This window comes from Channa argus, chromosome 11 (assembly GCF_033026475.1).
Source record: "Channa argus isolate prfri chromosome 11, Channa argus male v1.0, whole genome shotgun sequence".
Taxonomy (NCBI): Eukaryota; Metazoa; Chordata; class Actinopteri; order Anabantiformes; family Channidae; genus Channa; species Channa argus.
In genome coordinates, this window is record NC_090207.1 from 17780242 (window position 1) to 17799334 (window position 19093).

The following is a 19093-nucleotide window of genomic DNA, read 5'->3' on the forward strand; positions in this document are numbered from 1 at the left end:
TGCTTAACAATTAAATGTCAAGAAGAGGGCTGTTGGGCGGAGTGCGTTTACTTTGCTGCTAGATTTTCGTGCAACGTCGAGACAAAAATCAAACACACCGCGGACGAGACAGTTACGTCACTCGCAGGAGACGTGTCACATAACATTCGCGAAACATTGGCTAGCGTTAAGCAGCTAGGTGCTGAGAAATGTCACATTTTCGAGAAACGGGAGGTGTTAAAGTGTTTTTTTAGTAAGTATTAAGCCACTTAAATTTAAACAACGCACAGCTTTATGGTGTTGACACTAGCGGTGCGTATTAATGTGTTAGATTCATGTGTTTTAGCTGGCTGCTAAGTTAACGTTATTTTCAAACACTTGAGCCAACAATTAACGTTATTGGCCTTGTTTTTTTCTCCTGACGTTTTTTTAATGTGTTCTGTTATTACAAGTTTAAAGACATTTAAATTTTATATTACAGCTCCCGGTAAACATTTAATGTAACGATAACTTTAGGCCTTTATCATAAAAAGCTCAAACGTTCCCTTATATATTAATGGAATTGCGTTCAAATGCTTGGTGTTTTCTCTCAAAAGGTCATGACGAAAAGTTAGGAAAACGAGATGGAGATGCGAAGTCTCCGCCCATCAGCTGACTGATTAATGATTTGTGTTAAATAAACCAACAAGTTGAAGACAATCGGCATCATGGGAAGGTTAGTTTGATGTTATTTGTTATGTGGCAGTGCGATTCACACAACTGTAACATATATGTGACATAGCAGGCATACTTTCTGCTGAGGCTCTTCTTTCTTTATTCGTTGACAGGATCAGCTTTTCGTGCCTTTTCCCAGCCTCATGGCATTTCAGCCTGTCATCCCAGGTTCTTCCTCGGCTCCTGATGCCTTCCCTCAGACAACTGCTCGTTAGTGGCTTGGTGCTCTGCCTCATAGGACTACTCTACCTACTGCTTGTCACAGGAAAGGGACACGCCAGCTGGATCAGAAATGAAAATCACTTCCACAGGTAAATTAAAAACTACAGTCTAAATCCATATGTCATTTTGAACCCAGGCAGTATAATGTTAAATGAGTGTTAACATTTCTGTTCTTTAGGCACTTGGCAAGAGTGACTGATGTGGATGCAACCGATACAAGCAACCCTAATTTGAACTATGGGCTGGTGGTTGACTGTGGTAGCAGTGGCTCAAGGGTATTTGTATACTGCTGGCCCCAGCATAATGGTAATCCCCACGAACTGCTGGAAATCCAGCAAATGCGAGATCAACACCGCAAGCCAGTTGTCATGAAGATCAAACCAGGTAATTTTTCCAGCGCTTCACTTCCTTCTAATCAAACTGGTATTTAAATGTGAAGTCAACATTTAGGATGGATTGTTTAAAGACAACTTAACTACTGTAAGCAAGTGTCTTATTTACACACTGTAAAACAATATTTTTGTTTTTTCCTTGTAGGTATCTCTGAATTGGCAAAAACACCAGAAAAAGCAAGTGATTATATATATCCACTACTGAGCTTTGCAGCCCAACATATTCCAAAAAACAAGCACCAGGAAACACCCTTGTACATCTTGTGCACAGCTGGAATGAGAGTACTGCCTGAAAGGTACAGTTGGACCTAATGAGGATGAAGTGAAAATAGGACTGCAAGAAAAGTTCAGCACAGGCTGAGATGCACTGAAAGGCAAAAAAAATGATTGATGATAAAGTTGTTTGTTTTCTTTTAGCCAGCAAGAAGCACTTCTGGAAGATCTGCGCACGGACATTCCAGTGCACTTTAAGTTTCTCTTCTCAGATTCCCATGTGGAAGTAATTTCTGGAAAACAGGAAGGTAATATAATTGTTTTGTCAACAAATTTTTACCACCCAGAGGGTGTATGATTCTTTGCATTGTTGAGCTATTTTTAATTTAAACCCAATTGATGTAGCAGCATTGATTGATAGCATTCTATTTAGGTTATCTAATTGTTTTTTTTTTTAATTAAATAAAAAACTGTTTGCTTTCAGGTGTCTATGCATGGATTGGAATAAACTTTGTTCTTGGAAGGTTTAACCATGTACACAATGGTAAGCATTTATTCAGGTGCTACTTCAATAGTATACCACATTAAAAAGTAAATGTAATTTAGCATTTTTGCTGTTGGCCATTAAACAGCTGATATGCTACTATAAGTGAAATAAACCAAGAAAACTTATGGGGAAAACAGGTTAGGCGAGGTTAATCTCATGAAGTTCTTTCCCTTGCTGACTGTCTCACCTGTCTCCTGCTTGTTGTGCAAGATGGGGAAGCAGTAGTGGAGGTACATGTCCCAGGCAGTGATCAGCAGGAGGCGTTGGTGAGGAAAAGGACTGCTGGTGTCTTGGACATGGGCGGGGTCTCCACACAGATTGCATACGAAGTGCCCAAAACTGTAAGCTTTGCTTCTCCACAGCAGGTTATTATCCACACGCAATTCTGTTTTTGTGCTGTCTTTGGTTTTTGTCACTCACCCTTTGTTCTTCTTCCTTCCCTCTCAACCTCTGTCATTTCCTGTATTCACCATTTTTTGGAGATGATCTGCTCTCCTTTCATCAGTGTTGAAGGCATACTGTAAGCCTGCTGCATGACTTCATAGCAGGATTTAGGGCTGAGTACTTTTCTTTTAAGGACCGTCAAAAAAACTGGTAGTCACCTGTGTTCAGAATTTTTTGTGTGGTGAAATAATTGTGAATAGTAGCTTGTTTGGCATATGCTTCTGCTCTCATTGTTTTTTCATAAGGTTTAATCAAATTTTGTCTTTGAACTTGGTAAGTGTAGCTTAAAAAAATCAACAAAACATAACGATGTCCTCAACTTTATGTTGCTTAAATTGTAGCGGATCTGTAATAATCAGTATTTGTATTGCATCTCAGCACTGCTGTTATGTGTTAATGAGCATGTGGATGTCCTCATTCTGAGGCTGATTTTTGTTTGTTTTGTAGGAGGAAGTTGCCAAGAACTTGTTGGCTGAGTTCAACCTGGGATGTGACGCACATCGCACAGAGCATGTTTATCGTGTTTATGTGTCCACCTTTCTCGGTTTTGGAGGAAATGCAGCACGCCAAAGATATGAGGAGAACCTTATCAAAAATACAGCCCCTCGAAACAAGTGAGATCCATGACCAGAACTAATAGGCTTTTTGGGGGCCGGGGTAAATGTTTTCAACCAGTCGGTACAAAGCATTGTGTGTGTATTTAATTACTCTTTTCTTTCCAGGCTTTTAGGCCAGCATATTGGTGAGACAGCAGAGTCACCCATTTTAGACCCTTGCCTTCCCACGGACCTGCAAGATGTGATTGGTCCATCAAAACAAAAGCTCTATCTGAGAGGCACGGGAGACTTTGACCAGTGTAGACAGATCCTCCAGCCATTCCTCAACCGCACCAATGACACTCAGACCTCCCTCAGTGGTATTTACCAGCCAGCCATTGACTACAGCAACAGTCAGTTCTATGGCTTCTCTGAGTTCTACTACTGCACAGAAGACGTACTGCGTATGGGTGGGGATTACAATGCTTCAAAATATGCCCAGGCTGCCAAGGTAAATGCTACAGAAAAAATTACTGTCAAGATTTCTCTCTCCATATAATGTTAATAGCACCAGTCTTGCTGTTTAATATAGTTAAATTGTTTGCCTTTTTACCTCTTGTAGGGTCTGTTGTTTTACTTATTTTTAAAAAGGAGGCATGTGTAGTATTTGGTTTAGAACTTTCTACAAAACCTTTTTTACAAGCAATATAATTTTTAGTTATTTAATTTTACAAACCTCCACTCCTTAATGACCTCAGTATGATTCTGCTTTAGTTTTAACTATGGCAGCTAGGTTATGGCCAAAACCATAATCATGATTATTTTATTCAATGTTGCAATTACGATTACTAAACTTGATAGCCTATAATTAAACGGAAAAACAAACATTGCAAATTAATAAATATTATAGCGTAAGCAAGAACGTGAGGGACTCTTACATGCTAATGTTTTGTTTTGTTTTTTGACGCACTGATCACACTTTAAGGTACAGAACTGCATTACTGTTCGACAGAATGCTAATAGGTTTTGCTAGCAAGTGAACTATCTTGAGTTTAATTGAAAATGTGGCAGCCTGAATGAGAATTTGAGCTTTTAGTGAGGGGTGAAAGCACACTGCTGTAAAGAAAAGGGCCACAATAATTGTTTTATCTAAATTTTTTGTTTGTTTGGTTTTATAGTTATTGGAAATCATAATCCTAATTTTAAGCAAATATGGATCAATTGCAGTTTTGTTTTAATAGCATAATTCTTAAGAGAAAATTACAAATAATGTACTATTTATTGATGTTATCTCTGGAAACTATCTTAATGTTGTGCTTTAATATTTGCAGAATTACTGTGCCACCCAGTGGAAGACTCTGAGGGAACGCTTTGACTCCGGCTTGTATGCATCACATGCTGATCTTCACCGACTGAAGTAAATCATACAGAATTATCAAACCACTTGCTCACATTCCAAGAAAATATGCCTGCTACTATGGACCAGAATATTTATCTTTGCCTTTATGTTTGTGTCTCCAGGTACCAGTGTTTTAAATCAGCATGGATGTATGAAGTATTACATTCAGGCTTTTCTTTCCCAACAAATTATAAAAATCTGAAGACTGCCCTATTGGTCTATGATAAGGAGGTCCAGTGGACTCTTGGAGCTATTCTTTATAGAACACGGTTTTTGCCTTTGAGGTGAGATAGATTTTCTCTCACATGCATCTTGCTCTTAGTCAATTTCCTAAGCGGACCTTTAAGTATTGTTAGCCAGCGAAAATTATTTTATTAATTCCTGCCTTGTTAAAACTGCTCTTTAGCCTAAGTGAAGGAAAGATTCATCAGAGCTTTCTTTTATGGCAGAAAGATGCAAATAAATGCAGAGGAATGTCACTGTTCACTGTGAAACTTAACTCTGTTAAAGCATCCAATAAATGGCAATTTATACACACTCTTGCACAAGTGAGCAACACAAATTCAAAGATAGCTGTGGACTTATAAAACCTGAAGAATAAGCAATTTGGTCAAATCACCTACACTGTCAAATCAAACTGCCATAGGACTTTTTCAATCTGTTGTTTTTATGTTTGTTTTTTTTTCGCATCTTACAGGGACATCCAACAGGAAAGTCTGAAAGGAGTGCACTCACACTGGCGGCACAGCTTCTCCTTTGTCAACAACCACTACTTATTCCTGGCTTGTTTCTTCATTGTGTTGCTGTCTATTATGCTGTACTTACTGCGTCTTCGCCGCATACATCGCCGCACGGCACAGCACTGCACCCCCTCCTCTGTACCATGGCTGGAAGAGGGCCTTGGTTCACCTACAATCCCTATCAACCTCTAAAATTTAAGTCTGGACAGAATGTCTGACTCCCACCCAGTCTTCAGGCCTTATCTTGTTAAGGCCATGTGCTTATTCAGTGAACCGTTGAAGGCCGCTACCCTGAAAGCAGGGCTGATCCCTGCTATGTTTTAAGAGATGGTTCTGACATTTTGACAAATGAGGAAGACATGTGAATCTTTAGGTTAGGTTTAGCTTAGCTGAGCCAATATGTTTTGTTTTTTTTTATTAAGAAATCATTTTCTTTTCTGCCACATACTCTTTTGTCAGTTATAAATGGCAGCTGTGTCCACATGTCTTTTTATTTTATTTCCAAAAACTTAATGGTACTTTCCTCACAGGTAACCTCGCATATCCAATGGGGGTCTATACTATATGAATTTCATAAAGTTGGGCAAATATATATCAGTGACTATTTATTTATGTGTGTTGGCATTAGCCTTTCTTTATGCCTTTTATATGTGCATTATCACATTTCTTTAATGGTTATTAAATGGTATAAGCACTTGCCATTTCTACAGAAACCTTGAATGCAATAGAAGTCATAATAAATGTAAAGAGCACTTTGAAATGCAGTTGAGAATGGAAATGAGCAGCACTTCACATCTTTTGTATGTTTCTCTTTAAAAATTGTACTGCCTCTTATTTATGTTGAGAGATGAGTAGCCTTTAATAGATATAATAGTGCAATACATGTCTTGTCACTGTTGGGAAATTCTACAAAATACATCTGCTCTTTTGTCTAGACTATCAGTCTCTTGTTAAGCCCTGCTGAAAATCTTGTGCTGGGTTATCTTCCTATGAAGTTGTATACCATTACATATTTATGTTGGGCTTCATTTTCAGAAGCTGTCATATTACTGCTGCGTACGGGGTTGTAAATGAGAGCACATGCCCCATTATTTATATGAAAACTGTCTCTTAAAATGTTTGCACAGAAATATACATGTCAAATTGCAATCCAGTAATAAAGATTTTATGGTACACTAGTCTGTGTATTCAGTTTGGAGTAGATCGCCCTTAAAAAGAATGGCATCAGTATTTCTTAGGAGTAATGAAATTGGCAGTTCTGAAATCCAACCGTATATGTGTTTTCAAGCCGTACACACTGAATTTAGTAGCTCTGACTGCACATACAATGGCAGCAACAGTAGTTGAAAAAGTGCTTCTTTATGCTGAGTCATTCACTGATACACCCACAGCCATACTGCAGTGTGCCAATAGGGAGTTACACAGGATAGTTGATAGTCAATAAGTCCAACTTTAATTACTACTGTGACTGCTGGCCTGCAACATAACAAAAATCGTTTTGGCATTTTTGCATGCACAACAGAAAAAAACCCATCAAGAGAATAATTAGACATGCATGATCATGTATTCATCCTGTAATTTAAAACAATCAAAATATACATATTATACCATTTAAGAAATAATAATAATAAAAACATGTGGTTGAGTACAAGAGAGACCTGAGAAAAAATTCCTTAGCCTTTATAGAGTACAAATTAAAAATACAATAATAATAATACAATGCATTCACACATACACTGCAATACAAATTTTTAAAAAATCATTATTATTACTAATAACTAATAGAGCTTTAAAGTGTCTCAGAGGAGAACGAGACTGAAATGTAAAGCTGTTGGAATTCATTCAACTACATATTACTGCAAACCAGGCCAGAGTGAGAATAAGGAACATTTAAAGTCAGGTTGTTCTGTCACCTGGTATTATAGATATGAATTCAGAACGCAATGTAAATATATTTTGGCAGCATAAATAGCAATGCTTTATATATGAAGACATAGGTAGACTGTCAGTGATGACTATCTGACTTTTTCTTATGCCTCACAGTGGTAACTATAACTATCTGCAGTAATCGGCTGAATGACATTGGTATCCAGCCTCCAGTGCTTTACAGTGTCCACAATCCAAAAACATGCATGTTAGGTTAATTTGTGACTCTAAACTGCACATAGGAGTGTGAGTGTGGTTGTCTGTTTATGTCTCTCTTTGTTAGTACAGTATAAGATATATTTGGATATGTTTATATATATATATATATATATATATATATATATATATATATATATATATATATATATATATATATATATATATATATATATAGTTTTAATTTTTAAGCAAGATATTCTTTGTAAGGTTTGTAAGACAGTTTACTCTCTAATCTAATTCCTAATCTAATTTAAGTATTTATTACATTACCTTTACATAGATAGTGGATTGGGAACATCAGTTTAGGATGCTCTTGTTCTTAATTACACAATAAGACAGCCTACACAAAGGTGTTAAATTCAGCTTCCCCTTGACCACCTACATTAAATAGATGCTTGTTTATTTAGTCGAATCTTGAATTTTGATGGTTGGAGTAAAACCAAAAGTTGCCACCATGCCTCTATCCCATAGTTGGAGTAATTATATTCCTATATTTGTTTAAAAAGTTTTTTGGGGTATTGCAACTTTTGCTTGAGGATTTTAAGGGTTTTATTATTTCATCCACCACAGTGTAAAAAAAAACACAAATTGATATGTCTCTTTGAAAAGGGTTTGGCACGGTTTCTCTGTGGTATCAATAAACACATGCATTTCGATTAGGAGACTAAACCTACTTATCTTTTCAAACAGGACTGTGTTACAATTTTGTCAAACCCATTCAAAAAACTGTCAGAGGCACAAATTGAGTCGCACATCAACCGCAACAAAAGCATCGTTGTGAGGAATCTACCATAGAAACTTTTCATTGGCCGCGTCGGACGAAGAGCCCGCCCTAATAATGAGTATCTGAAGGATAATTGGTTCATATTCTCCCGAGCTACGCCTCTACTGGCAACGTCACTGAAACTCCAGTAAAGTAGGGATGATGTTGTGGTTATCCATGCCGCCGACTCCTCTCTGAGTGTTTTTTTTAATACAGAAGACCAACTGTGGGAGCTCACTACGCATGGAGTTGAGCTCGGAGCGTGTGGTGGCAACACTGGAGATGTCTCAAATCACAAGCCAAGACGACGAGCCTTTTTCTAGTGACGGCGACTATGAGAGCTTGCCACCTCATGTCTCAGTGACGACCCACATGACAGCCGGAGCGGTGGCTGGCATACTGGAGCATACGGTGATGTACCCCGTGGACTCTGTCAAGGTAAGGCACTCAGAGACAGCTCGGCAGTAAATTACACGTGTTTGGCAAATACAGGTCATCACTAACCAGCTACACAGCACGGCTAACTGTGCAGACTGCCTGCTGTCTACTGCTAACACACGTTAGCTATAAAATGTTCACGGTGCCCATCCTTAGTTAGCCTCGGTGTTAGCTCATTTAAGCTCGGCGGACTGTTGCTACAAGTCGACTTAACAAACTAGTTAAGCAGGCTAGTTTCCAATCTGAAAAATACCATTAATGTTAGTTAGCCAAAACGAGAACAGTGTGTTACATATTTTCGCCTTTTCCTCGATTTAACCTGTCAACTGTGCTAACATGGCAGCTTTACTCAACTTTAATTTATCAAAATCACATGTAAGTTAAGCACGGTAATAAAGTAACCGCACTTGTAATAGTGAGCTCGTTTTGGAGTGAGTTAACACGCTTGTATGGAAACTAAAGTTTTCCGTGAAGGTCAAGTACCTGGCTTACCTATAATTGAAGTCACACTGCCTTGAAATTTCAAGTTGTTATCACAACTTTATCATCAACCTTAAAGGGACGAACCTTTTACACGTTCTTAACTCTTGTGCAACTACAAAGTGGAAAACGTGTGACCACTTGTAGGCGCATCGACCTAATTAAAGGTTAACAGTATGCCTTTATATATAAATGCATCAACAACTTTATGCAAATTGTTTGAATATACATGTTATGTGCAATGTAAAGCCATTATTTAGAATATAGAGTACAAGTGATGGGGCTTTTTATGTGCTTTGTGGATAAATACTTGGTAGACAAACAGTTGGTTAATAGATTAGTCAATCAGAAGAACATTTTGGGTTATAGTTGGACTTAACAAAACATTCAAAGACACAGGTCCATGAATTTTGCACAGTTTTTATGTTGAGTACCTTATGATAAAAAGTTAATATTGATGTATTGACTGATACTCCCCACAACCAGGGCAGCACATCAGGTAACATAGATAAGTCGCTACCTGTTTGTTTTTAGTCTGGCACCTGGACAATAACTCTGTAAACCTCAAAAAGCAGTTAAGGTGCAAAACCTGCGAAACATTTACTATTGAATTGTTGCACTGAAAACATCTCCGAACTCCAGCACTTTCTACAGCAAGTGTGTTAACCATTTCTAACCACCTGTTAAAGTTGATAGTTTGATCGTTTGGCAAATGTTAAGCTTGTTAAAAATTGTCTTAGGTCTGTCAAGGGGAAATAGGAAACTTTTGGTTTGATTGTGAACTTTACCCCTACAATCCTCTCTCTTCTGCTTAGCCATTGTTTTCTAACAATGTTGTGTTGTTTTGATAATTTGGCATGCTGCCATACCCAATAATAATCTTGATGTTTCACAGACAATTTCATTAACATACAGCAACAAAAAAAGTCATTACATCCTGATTGCTGCAGTGTCCCTTGTCCGTCTACCCGTTGGCCTTTATTACACAAACCACATTAACCATTTCCTCTTTGGGTTTTTAAATTTTTATAAGCACCTTCCAGCTTTAGAATGTGATGCCCATTCAGTTCAATCACTGTGTGTCTGGGGTGTGCACATAACCTGTTTTGAAATTTCAGTGGCTAAACTGATGAAAGACAATCATGGTTCCTGTTTTATCCCTCCTACATTATGTGTCTGTGTCTTAAGCAAGTATTTGTTTGATATATAACACCATACTGGATAGAAGTATATTAGAATGTTTGATATCCAAAAGAAATACAACTTGTGGCTGATTAAAAAAGAGTTTGTAGGAAAGTGGTAATAGTCCACTTAATGTATGGTTCAACCCCTGAGGAATGGGACACAGCCAAAGCTGAGGGGAGTAGCCTGTACCAAAGCTGGGGGGGGGTCTTATCGGTGTTGCGACATTTGGAATCAGCCTCATGCAGTAAAGGGTGTGTGTTATGTAGTTGTTCTTCTGAAGAGTTGATTAGCAAATGGCTATTGAATGATAGCACACAGGGTAGTGTAATAAGTGGGGGTGTTAACATTTCATAATGCTTAAAAGGCTGCACGTGTTATGTGTTTTTACACCTAACTTTCTTGTGATGTTAATAGCATCTTTTTATACACAGTGCTTATGTTTAATAGGTAATGTTATTACTGCCACATAAAAATGTGATACAATTTCATTGGGAATCATGTTTTAGATATGGTCGGATTTTGAAGATAACTGAAACAAGAATTACATTTTAATTCAGCGGCTGAAATTCTTAAGACAGTTTAGTTTGCATACTGTTTTTGAAGTTTGTACATAATGTACTGGACTGAATGTTTTTGACTGCACTTTATCTAATGTGTGACACATATTTGAACAGTTTCCTTTCATACCCGATTGATACAGATTTTTTTAAGGCTCATACTAAATTGATATTTAAAAGTACAAAAAAAAAAACAATCTTACAATGATATATTGCAATATATTGGCCATTTGTTATATTATTGATGGATAATGAATTTTCCAGTGCAGGTGATGTCTTAACATTAAATATAACATAACCACCTGTTAATTAGCTTAGGTTTAAATTTTGAAGTTTGGTTTTCAGTAAGATGAGAGGTGTTTTATGATTCAGAAAGTTATCTCTGAGAAAGACCATAGTCTTCCATCATATTGTTAGAAAATGTATGTAGGGTAATTTGTCCCCAGCAAAGATTTTCACCAACTATTATTGTAATTGCTAACAAATGTATCTACTTCTAGATCCTCATTAATAGTTTTAAACATTTTAATGCCTCTGACCTTACCAAACTTAAAATGTAAACTATGCTACCAAAGTTTGTGTGCCCAAGTTCCCAAATTTCACATCCCATTAAAGGGAAATGTAATTGATACTTTATTGTTAAGTCGAAGGAAGGAAACCTATGGGAACATGGTGAGGAAGATAGACATGGCCTATCTTCCAGACCCTCCCCACTTCTCTTCGTAGATCAAAACATGCTTTGTGCTGTACAGATAACTTGGCATGGTGGAGTAAAAACAAAGAGCTGCCACAGCCTCCCACACCAGCCTTGGTAGAGACCGACATCACTCAAACAGGACCTCACTGCTGCCAAGAGCACTGTCAGTACAATGCGACAACATTACAGGGAACAATACATCCAGAACTCATAACTAGGCTTTATATCAGGTGCCCTCTTTAAAGCCACTCAGAGCTTTACCTTTAGTACCTTATATGGTAGCTGTTTTGAAATCAAGCTGTTTGTCAAATAATGGCATTGGTTAAAGTTCTTTTTTTTTTTTTAGACAAGGATGCAGAGCCTGCAACCAGACCCAAATGCACAGTACAGGAATGTGTATGAGGCTCTTAAAAGGATAATTCAGACTGAGGGGGTCTTCAGACCGCTAAGAGGCCTCAACATCACCATGATGGGAGCAGGACCAGCCCACGCACTCTACTTTGCCTGCTATGAACGGCTCAAACGCTCACTAAGTGATATCATTAAAAATGGAGGCAACAGTCATTTAGCCAATGGTACGAGTTCCCACAGTTCATGTCAAATCACTTGATTGTAATTGTAACCTTTATCACATTAAGCATCATAGTCCAGGAGTGTAGGAGGAGTGTAGTTAGGATAAGTCATATTAATGTTGTATCCTGTTTACAATGGAAAGAATTAAACCATATCCCAAACATGCCATCTGAAATATTTGGTGGGATATGAAACACGATAAATAAACAATTGGTAATTTGCATGGCCTCGACTAAAATAGTGCTCAAATTCATTAAAGTGCATTTGTTATGAAAATTCGTATAAACAGCCATAGATTTGATCTGAAAATGTGTTATATTGCAGGTGTTGCTGGTAGCATGGCCACTGTTCTCCATGATGCAGTCATGAACCCTGCTGAAGGTAAGACAGACATTTCTAAGTGATGCTTTGATCATTTTGTTTTTATGATAACCAATGATAAACAATGAATTACCTAATAATGAACAAACTAATAAATGGTAGCTTTTGGCCTTTTCATTGGATAAAATGAGCATTCAATCTTTTAAAGCAGCACACATTAACCGTGTTTTTGGACTATTCTTAGTCAGCACTTTGTTAATAATAAGATTGTTGAGTTGGTTGTTCCTGGTCTGTTAACTAAGCATTCCTATAATATAAGGAAATCCTTGGTCCATGGGCAAAGTTACATTTTGCTCAGTCAAGTCTTTTTATTCCATGTTATTTTAGATATTTTTGTCAAAAGTTCAAAATCGAAAGTGTGTAGAATGCATATGAAATTCATGTAATTAATCCTGAATTAAACACACTTCTTTGTTTCCTTCCATGGGTCAGTGGTAAAGCAAAGGATGCAAATGTACAACTCTCCATATCGAGGTCTTTGGGACTGTGTTCAAACAGTGACGCGTACCGAAGGCGTGAGAGCCTTCTACCGCAGCTACAGCACACAGCTGACGATGAACATTCCTTTCCAGGCTGTTCACTTCATCACCTATGAGCTGATGCAGGAACAGCTGAACCCCCACAGACATTACCACCCTAGCAGCCACATAGTGTCAGGAGCAGCAGCAGGAGCCATTTCCGCTGCAATCACCACTCCCCTCGATGTTTGTAAAACCCTGCTCAACACACAAGAGAATGTAGCGCTCAACTCCATGAACATCAGCGGCCACTTAACAGGTATGGCTAATGCTTTCAGGACAGTGTACCGGATTGGTGGCCTAGCAGCCTTCTTTAAAGGGGTCCAAGCTAGGGTCATATACCAGATGCCATCCACTGCCATCGCTTGGTCAGTGTACGAGTTCTTCAAGTATTTTTTGACAAAGCAGCAAGTGCAATAGTGGAAAAATCAGCAACGTCTGCCCTACTCTAAGGAAAAACATGTTTAAACAACCCACACCTGATTAAAGAACACGCCAGCCTGAAGGTGTGTGAGCTCAAGGTGTTAGTCTGTTGTTGAGAAGTTTTTCTCTCAGCAGGAGACAATGTGATAAAGGTGTGGCAAAGAATGACGCTCCCTACAGTTTTTTTACGTTCGGATGATGTTGCACAAGGAGCATATGCAACAGAGAAGATGATTCTTAAAAGGACAGATACATAGAAGTGTTCTTCCTCCTCCTCTTCAGAGACGCGACAATCACAACTCTCCAAACTCATACACCATAAAATTAAGATTCTATGAATGATGTTTGTAGTTGTGAATAGCTGTGAGTTTTTTTTATTTATTTTGTTAGCTTTCTGAGGCTTATATAGTCTTTTATGGATGTGGAAAAACCTAAAGCTGTTTGTTTTATGTCATGGTGTATTCATAAACAAAAATTTGAACACATTCCTTATTTCCACTCCATGGCAGATGGGACAGTTTTGGTTTTCAAGTGCCTGGAGTCTCTTTTGCTCTCCTGTTTGTGACATATTTTGTTTGTTTGTTTTATTTTGATCAAAGTTGTATCAAAAATTGTACTGTTAAGATGAGATCTTATAGTGGCTTTTTATGTCATAATTAGTCAGATTTGTCAAATGTTAACATACCGAACTGGATAGTGTTTTGCAAAATATGTTCTTTCTGAGAAAACTACCGTTTCTCTTATTATTTAATCTTGTAGGAGGTAACGGTCTTGTTATTTGCCTTGTTAAAGCGCAGTACTACAATGGTCCTGAATCACGCACAATAATTTTTTAAAGATGCGTACGTATTGCAAGGAAGGCAGCTTGTGTATATGTATTCATCAACTTAACTATACATTTTTTGGGTGACTATTTATTGAGAAACCTAATTATGCAGGTCCAAAATTGTATCAAATAGGTCTGCTCCTTTGGATGGCGGCCATCTCTCACCCTTCTTGTGTGATTGTACTCATGTGATGTTTTGCTTTTGAATGTCTTGTTTTGTTTATGTGTCATACTAACTTTGAACCAAGGGGTTGTTGATAGAACAGTGACCAGAAAACAATATGTGAACCCCCTGGAATTAACTGGTTTCCCGCATTAAATGTGACTTGAACATTTAAGCCACACAATGTGCTTAAGCTAATAACAGACAAACACTAAAATCATCCAGTACAATACCTTGATAAACTGGGGGCCTGTGATCAACTCACTCCAGTTACTGTTTATTGTCATAGTCCTTGGTGTTACTACTTTTTACAGTCTTAAATGTGAATGTTTGACAAGAACAATACGATAATTTGTGTGTTTTTAGTGACCATATTTAAAGACGATTTTATACATAAAAGCACCCATTTCCAAAGGGTTCACTTACTTTTTCTTGTCCTTGTGTAAAAGGTTTAGTGGGAACATTCTGTACGATTTAGCACCAAGACTTTAATTTTAATTTAAAACAAATTGTCGGGTACTTTCTGTACCATGTTATCATCGGACAAGTAAAAACCTGATCAGCTGGTAAGCAGGCAAAACTATTTTCTTTTATTTCACTCTTCCTGTTGTAGTTACACATTTCCTGTGTGCTCACTGTTCTTTCCAGCCTATTGTCTATTTTTGATTCAGTAGTCAAGACATTCCTTCAGATATTGATGTAATCCAGCAAACGGCCGGATTTATTTGTTTTTAATTATAGAGGTTTCCATTTTGTTACTCTGGAAGAGTTCAGAGAGTTCGTCAGTTTCCAATGGTCTTGCAGGCCCTTTAGCAACAGATTCAACATGCTTGTACAGTAGGGTAATTATCTGTATACCAAAGATATGCGTTGCATTCTATGCAGCTTTCTTTTAACCTTATGATATTGTGTGCCTCCCAGTGAAGGGCAAAGTTGGAAATTCTTTAGTACGTTCCAATTAGCTCTAAAGCTTATTATTATGTGTGTGAAGTTTCATGGTGTCAGAAAAATTTTTTATGCCTCAGTTTTTTCATTTGCTATTCAATATGTTTGAAAATTATGTTCTGAACTAATTTCTAATGACTCCTCAGTCCCCATTATATAGATTAATTATATTAATCATAGTAGGTCCACAGACCACAGGGTTAGTGGTTAGATCCCCAGTCCCGGGGATCTATATGTCGAAGTGTCTATGGGCAAGACACTAAACCCCCAACAGCCCCCTCCCATCCCCAGCTGTGCAGTGCCTGTCCAAGCCTGGTAGAAATTGGGGAGGGTAGTGTCAGGAAGGGCATCCGGCATAAAAACGGTGCCAAATCAACATGAGGACAATGATCCGCTGTGGCGACCCTGAACTCACGGGATAAGACGAAAGGACAAAAAAAAAAATAAAAATAGATGCATGTGAAATTGACTTCATATAAATCGATAACATATTTTGCCAGCTTGAATATTTAAAGTACAAGTAGTTTAACTTGCATAGATTTGTACTGCTGGTTTATACAGGGAAAATAAGCCAGTCAGAATAGGTTTTTGATTTATTGTTACACTTCTAATCAACACTGATTTCCTTCCCAATTATTACTTCAAAGTGTTGATAATAATCATAATAGTTCAATCATAATTACCAAGTTGTGTTGCAGCCCATGTGTTTTAACATGTCAGAGTAGTGTTTCTAATAGATGCTTATAATTCAAGTGAGACATAAAAGTTGATATTGGAGGATTGTGATTGGGGATTTCATTTTGTGAGAATTTTGATGCTATTTACGCACAAATAATTGAAATGTGAGTTTATATTTGTTGAGTGCCATCTCCAGGTTATGAATGCTTGGACGTTCGATCATGCAACAATGGAGATATTGTGATGATGCTGCTACAGTATGTAACACTGGAGCTGAAATAAACATGCAACTCAGTAAAGCTTTTTGTGGGTGATTTGTTTGTGAGCCAAATCAAAATTGATCTGCATGTCCTCTTTCATTCTTCCTTGTTTGGAAACATTTCTTTATTCTTCAAATAATACCAATAACTAGTCAAATGATTTGATTATCAAGGTTCACCATTTAAACAACTGTTGGTTCTCCTTGAAAAGAAAAACATGAATAAGGGTCTTAAGAAGGATGCTATAAAATACTACAGCTGCAGACTGCAAGTGTGGTTAAGAAGACCTTGAGATGCAGTTAGTGGACAGGCTCTGGTAGAGATCACAGAGACTGTCTTAAAGTCAATAACTCTTGAGTGAGTAAGTTCTTTCCTAAAATTTGAGTGAGGCAACGCAGTAGTCATACAGGTCCAGTAGAGGGCCATATAACATAATTTAAATGTCATTACAGAGATGTTTGCCCCCATCTTGAAAGGCAGTGTTGACATGTGTTGTCACATGTTCTGAGCCACTGCCTAATACTTAGATACATGATGTTATAGTCAGTGCATCACTGCTGGCTCGCTGTATTTTTGTCTTGGATTTGTCATGGAAAGGATTTTGAAAAGAAAGACTTTGTCAGTTATTGAGGATAAAACAAATAATTATTGCACAATAACTTTGACATGTGATGAGTTGATTTTATTGATCACTTTGCTTCTGTGTTTATGTTAACTTAAATTGCCATTGTTTATGAAATGTGCTATATAAATAAAACTGAATGACTTGAATTTAATATGTTTTATTAATATTTTAAATGATTTTCTGCTGCAGTGAAGCAGTTCTTCTTTTTTTATCTCCATCTGCATTTTCTATATAAACATAATCATCTCTAACTTTTGTTACATTGCAAGAAGAGAAAAAGTAACATTAAAAAAATATAATTGCACTTTACCCAGTTGCCCTTTTTTAATTTGATAAATAAAACGCCACAAATGGAATAATTTAACTAATAATTTGTGATGTGAGTACAATGTGTAAAATCATTGTCAAGTAGTAACACAAAACCATGGATGTGAATATCATATCAGCATTGCTTTAAAAGTATATACGAATAGATTCATACATTTTTAATTATTTGAATGGCCTAACTGATCTCATATTGTTCACAGATATCCTGGTAGTTTGAATTATTAGGTTTATTTTATTTTTTTGTTTATCTCAAGGTAAACATTGTATTACACACACGTTTCCTGCACATAATACAAAATGTAATGGCAGAAAAATGAAGACTAGATAAGTGAAGATTAGATTTGTTACTGAAATGGATACAGGGCTGAGCTTTATTCCGAACCAACATGTCATAGAACACGTACACTTGCTGTTGTAACGTTGTTGTCCCTGATGTGTTTAGTTTTCGCCCTTGTCCATGAGTAGGTTGTTTATTTGAAGCTCACAATAAACGCACCTCTCAGCGCATGTCCTCTGTCCTTGTCATACATATCACTTCAATCTGCAGTAAACTGTCCCACTATTTTATATCTTTATCCTTCAGATAAGAACGCTAGAAATGTACTCTTCTTTCTTTACCTGTTTCTTTCCTTTTTTTCTTTCTCTGTCTGCTTCACAAACATATTGAATATGGACTGTCTGCAGTTGCACAATCGTTACTTACCATCAAATACACTGAATGCAGCAGTGTATCTGCTGATGGGAGAAAAAAGGCAGCTGCTCTACTGGTACCGTAACATGAGGGATCCAGTTACACCCTCCAAGGGAGTTTAGGAGCGTTCCCATGTAGACGGATCAGGGCTGTTTTAAACCTCCTTATCAACTCCTACACATTTGTCAGACAGTCATGGCATATTGAAGCACTGACAATGGCTGTCATTGTGGTCGGGCTTTGGCTTCCTCCTCATCTGTTAAGAAGATCTGCTTGTTTTTCTAAGCATCATTGGCCACCTTGAAGACTTCAACGATGGCTCAACAACCACACTGTTTACTGCGTCACACAATCAGATCCATATAAGTACAAAGACAGTAAAATCCCCGGTGCACCTTGGCAGCACATGTCACATGACTGTTATATTTCTAGTTCGAGTCCAGTTGGAGGCCTTTGTTGCATGTCATCCCTTCATTGTCAATTGTGAATTAAAGGCTACAAATACCTCCAGAATAATCTTAGAGATTTTTAGGTCCTGGAAAATTTTAATGAACTCATGTACTGGCAAAATATTTAACCCTAATCCTAAAGTCTTAAACTCATAGTTGCTGCTTTTCAGCATTTGCCCAATTCAGGTAACCCAGGTGATGCAGAGACATATTAAGAGAAGAAAAGGGAGGGAAACAAACAAGGGAGGGAAATAAACAAGTGGGTGTTTTGTCGATGCAGGTTCTCATCCAGGTGTGGTTATCTGGAAGTTGAGTCATGTCAACTGGACTTCTTTTTTCTTAGTTGGGAACATTTTGCTACTTATCATCGAAGCTTCTTCAGTTTTTAATGAAGACTTGAATTCAATTGAGCTTCTTCAGTCTTTACTGAAGAAGCTGCTAAGGGGAGTAGCCAAATGCATTCAAGCATTACAATGAAACGTACCATAATAATAGTCTAACCTTCAGCCTCACCCTTTAACAAGCTCCTTTATCTGATGAGCATGTTCATAGGCCCTGAGAGACACTGAAAGATACTGTCAGGTTTTCAGTGCCGTCAAAACAGATGCTATCTGCCCTCTTTATGTCTAATTACCTGTTTACTCCAAGAGCCTAAAGTGAATGGTGCCGCTGGTGGCATTGTCACTTACCAGAAGGAAATTGTTAAAGATTCATGCTGGATTTAATTTCTTCTTTTTTTGAGCTGAAATCTATGTTACTATGTTCAGTGTCTTGTATGAGTTG

General features: G+C 37.5%; 2 protein-coding genes across 3 annotated transcripts; both read left to right on the plus strand.

Annotated features, from left to right (window-relative positions):
• Nucleotides 1–93: 93 nt before the first annotated feature.
• On the plus strand, nt 94–6364 carry entpd4 (ectonucleoside triphosphate diphosphohydrolase 4). 2 transcript variants are annotated; one of them, XM_067519924.1, is made up of 13 exons: nt 94–232; nt 576–694; nt 807–1004; nt 1094–1299; nt 1453–1603; nt 1725–1828; nt 2005–2064; nt 2278–2432; nt 2959–3125; nt 3234–3558; nt 4379–4464; nt 4569–4730; nt 5144–6364. In XM_067519924.1, the coding sequence occupies exons 2-13, from the start codon at nt 687–689 to the stop codon at nt 5376–5378; spliced, it is 1857 nt and encodes a 618-aa protein (XP_067376025.1). In that variant the 5' UTR covers nt 94–232; nt 576–686; the 3' UTR covers nt 5379–6364. The 2 variants fall into 2 exon arrangements, with proteins under 2 accessions (XP_067376025.1, XP_067376026.1); XM_067519925.1 differs by having other exon boundaries at nt 2278–2408.
• Nucleotides 6365–8251: 1887 nt separating this feature from the next.
• Nucleotides 8252–16257, plus strand: slc25a37 (solute carrier family 25 member 37). Its single transcript, XM_067519928.1, has 4 exons — nt 8252–8532; nt 11798–12026; nt 12349–12405; nt 12838–16257. The coding sequence occupies exons 1-4, from the start codon at nt 8338–8340 to the stop codon at nt 13341–13343; spliced, it is 987 nt and encodes a 328-aa protein (XP_067376029.1). The 5' UTR covers nt 8252–8337; the 3' UTR covers nt 13344–16257.
• Nucleotides 16258–19093: the final 2836 nt, after the last annotated feature.

What these genes read in the sequence shown, in the direction of transcription:
- entpd4 (XM_067519924.1), top strand. An exon ending in GTTTAACCATGTACACAATG is followed by an intron (nt 2,065 to 2,277) that starts GTAAGCATTTAT and finishes TTGTTGTGCAAG; the next exon opens with ATGGGGAAGCAGTAGTGGAG. An exon ending in AATATGCCCAGGCTGCCAAG is followed by an intron (nt 3,559 to 4,378) that starts GTAAATGCTACA and finishes TAATATTTGCAG; the next exon opens with AATTACTGTGCCACCCAGTG.
- slc25a37 (XM_067519928.1), top strand. Translation starts at nt 8,338, where the DNA reads ATGGAGTTGAGCTCGGAGCGTGTGGTGGCAACACTGGAGATGTCTCAA. An exon ending in ACCCCGTGGACTCTGTCAAG is followed by an intron (nt 8,533 to 11,797) that starts GTAAGGCACTCA and finishes TTTTTTTTTTAG; the next exon opens with ACAAGGATGCAGAGCCTGCA. An exon ending in CAACAGTCATTTAGCCAATG is followed by an intron (nt 12,027 to 12,348) that starts GTACGAGTTCCC and finishes GTTATATTGCAG; the next exon opens with GTGTTGCTGGTAGCATGGCC.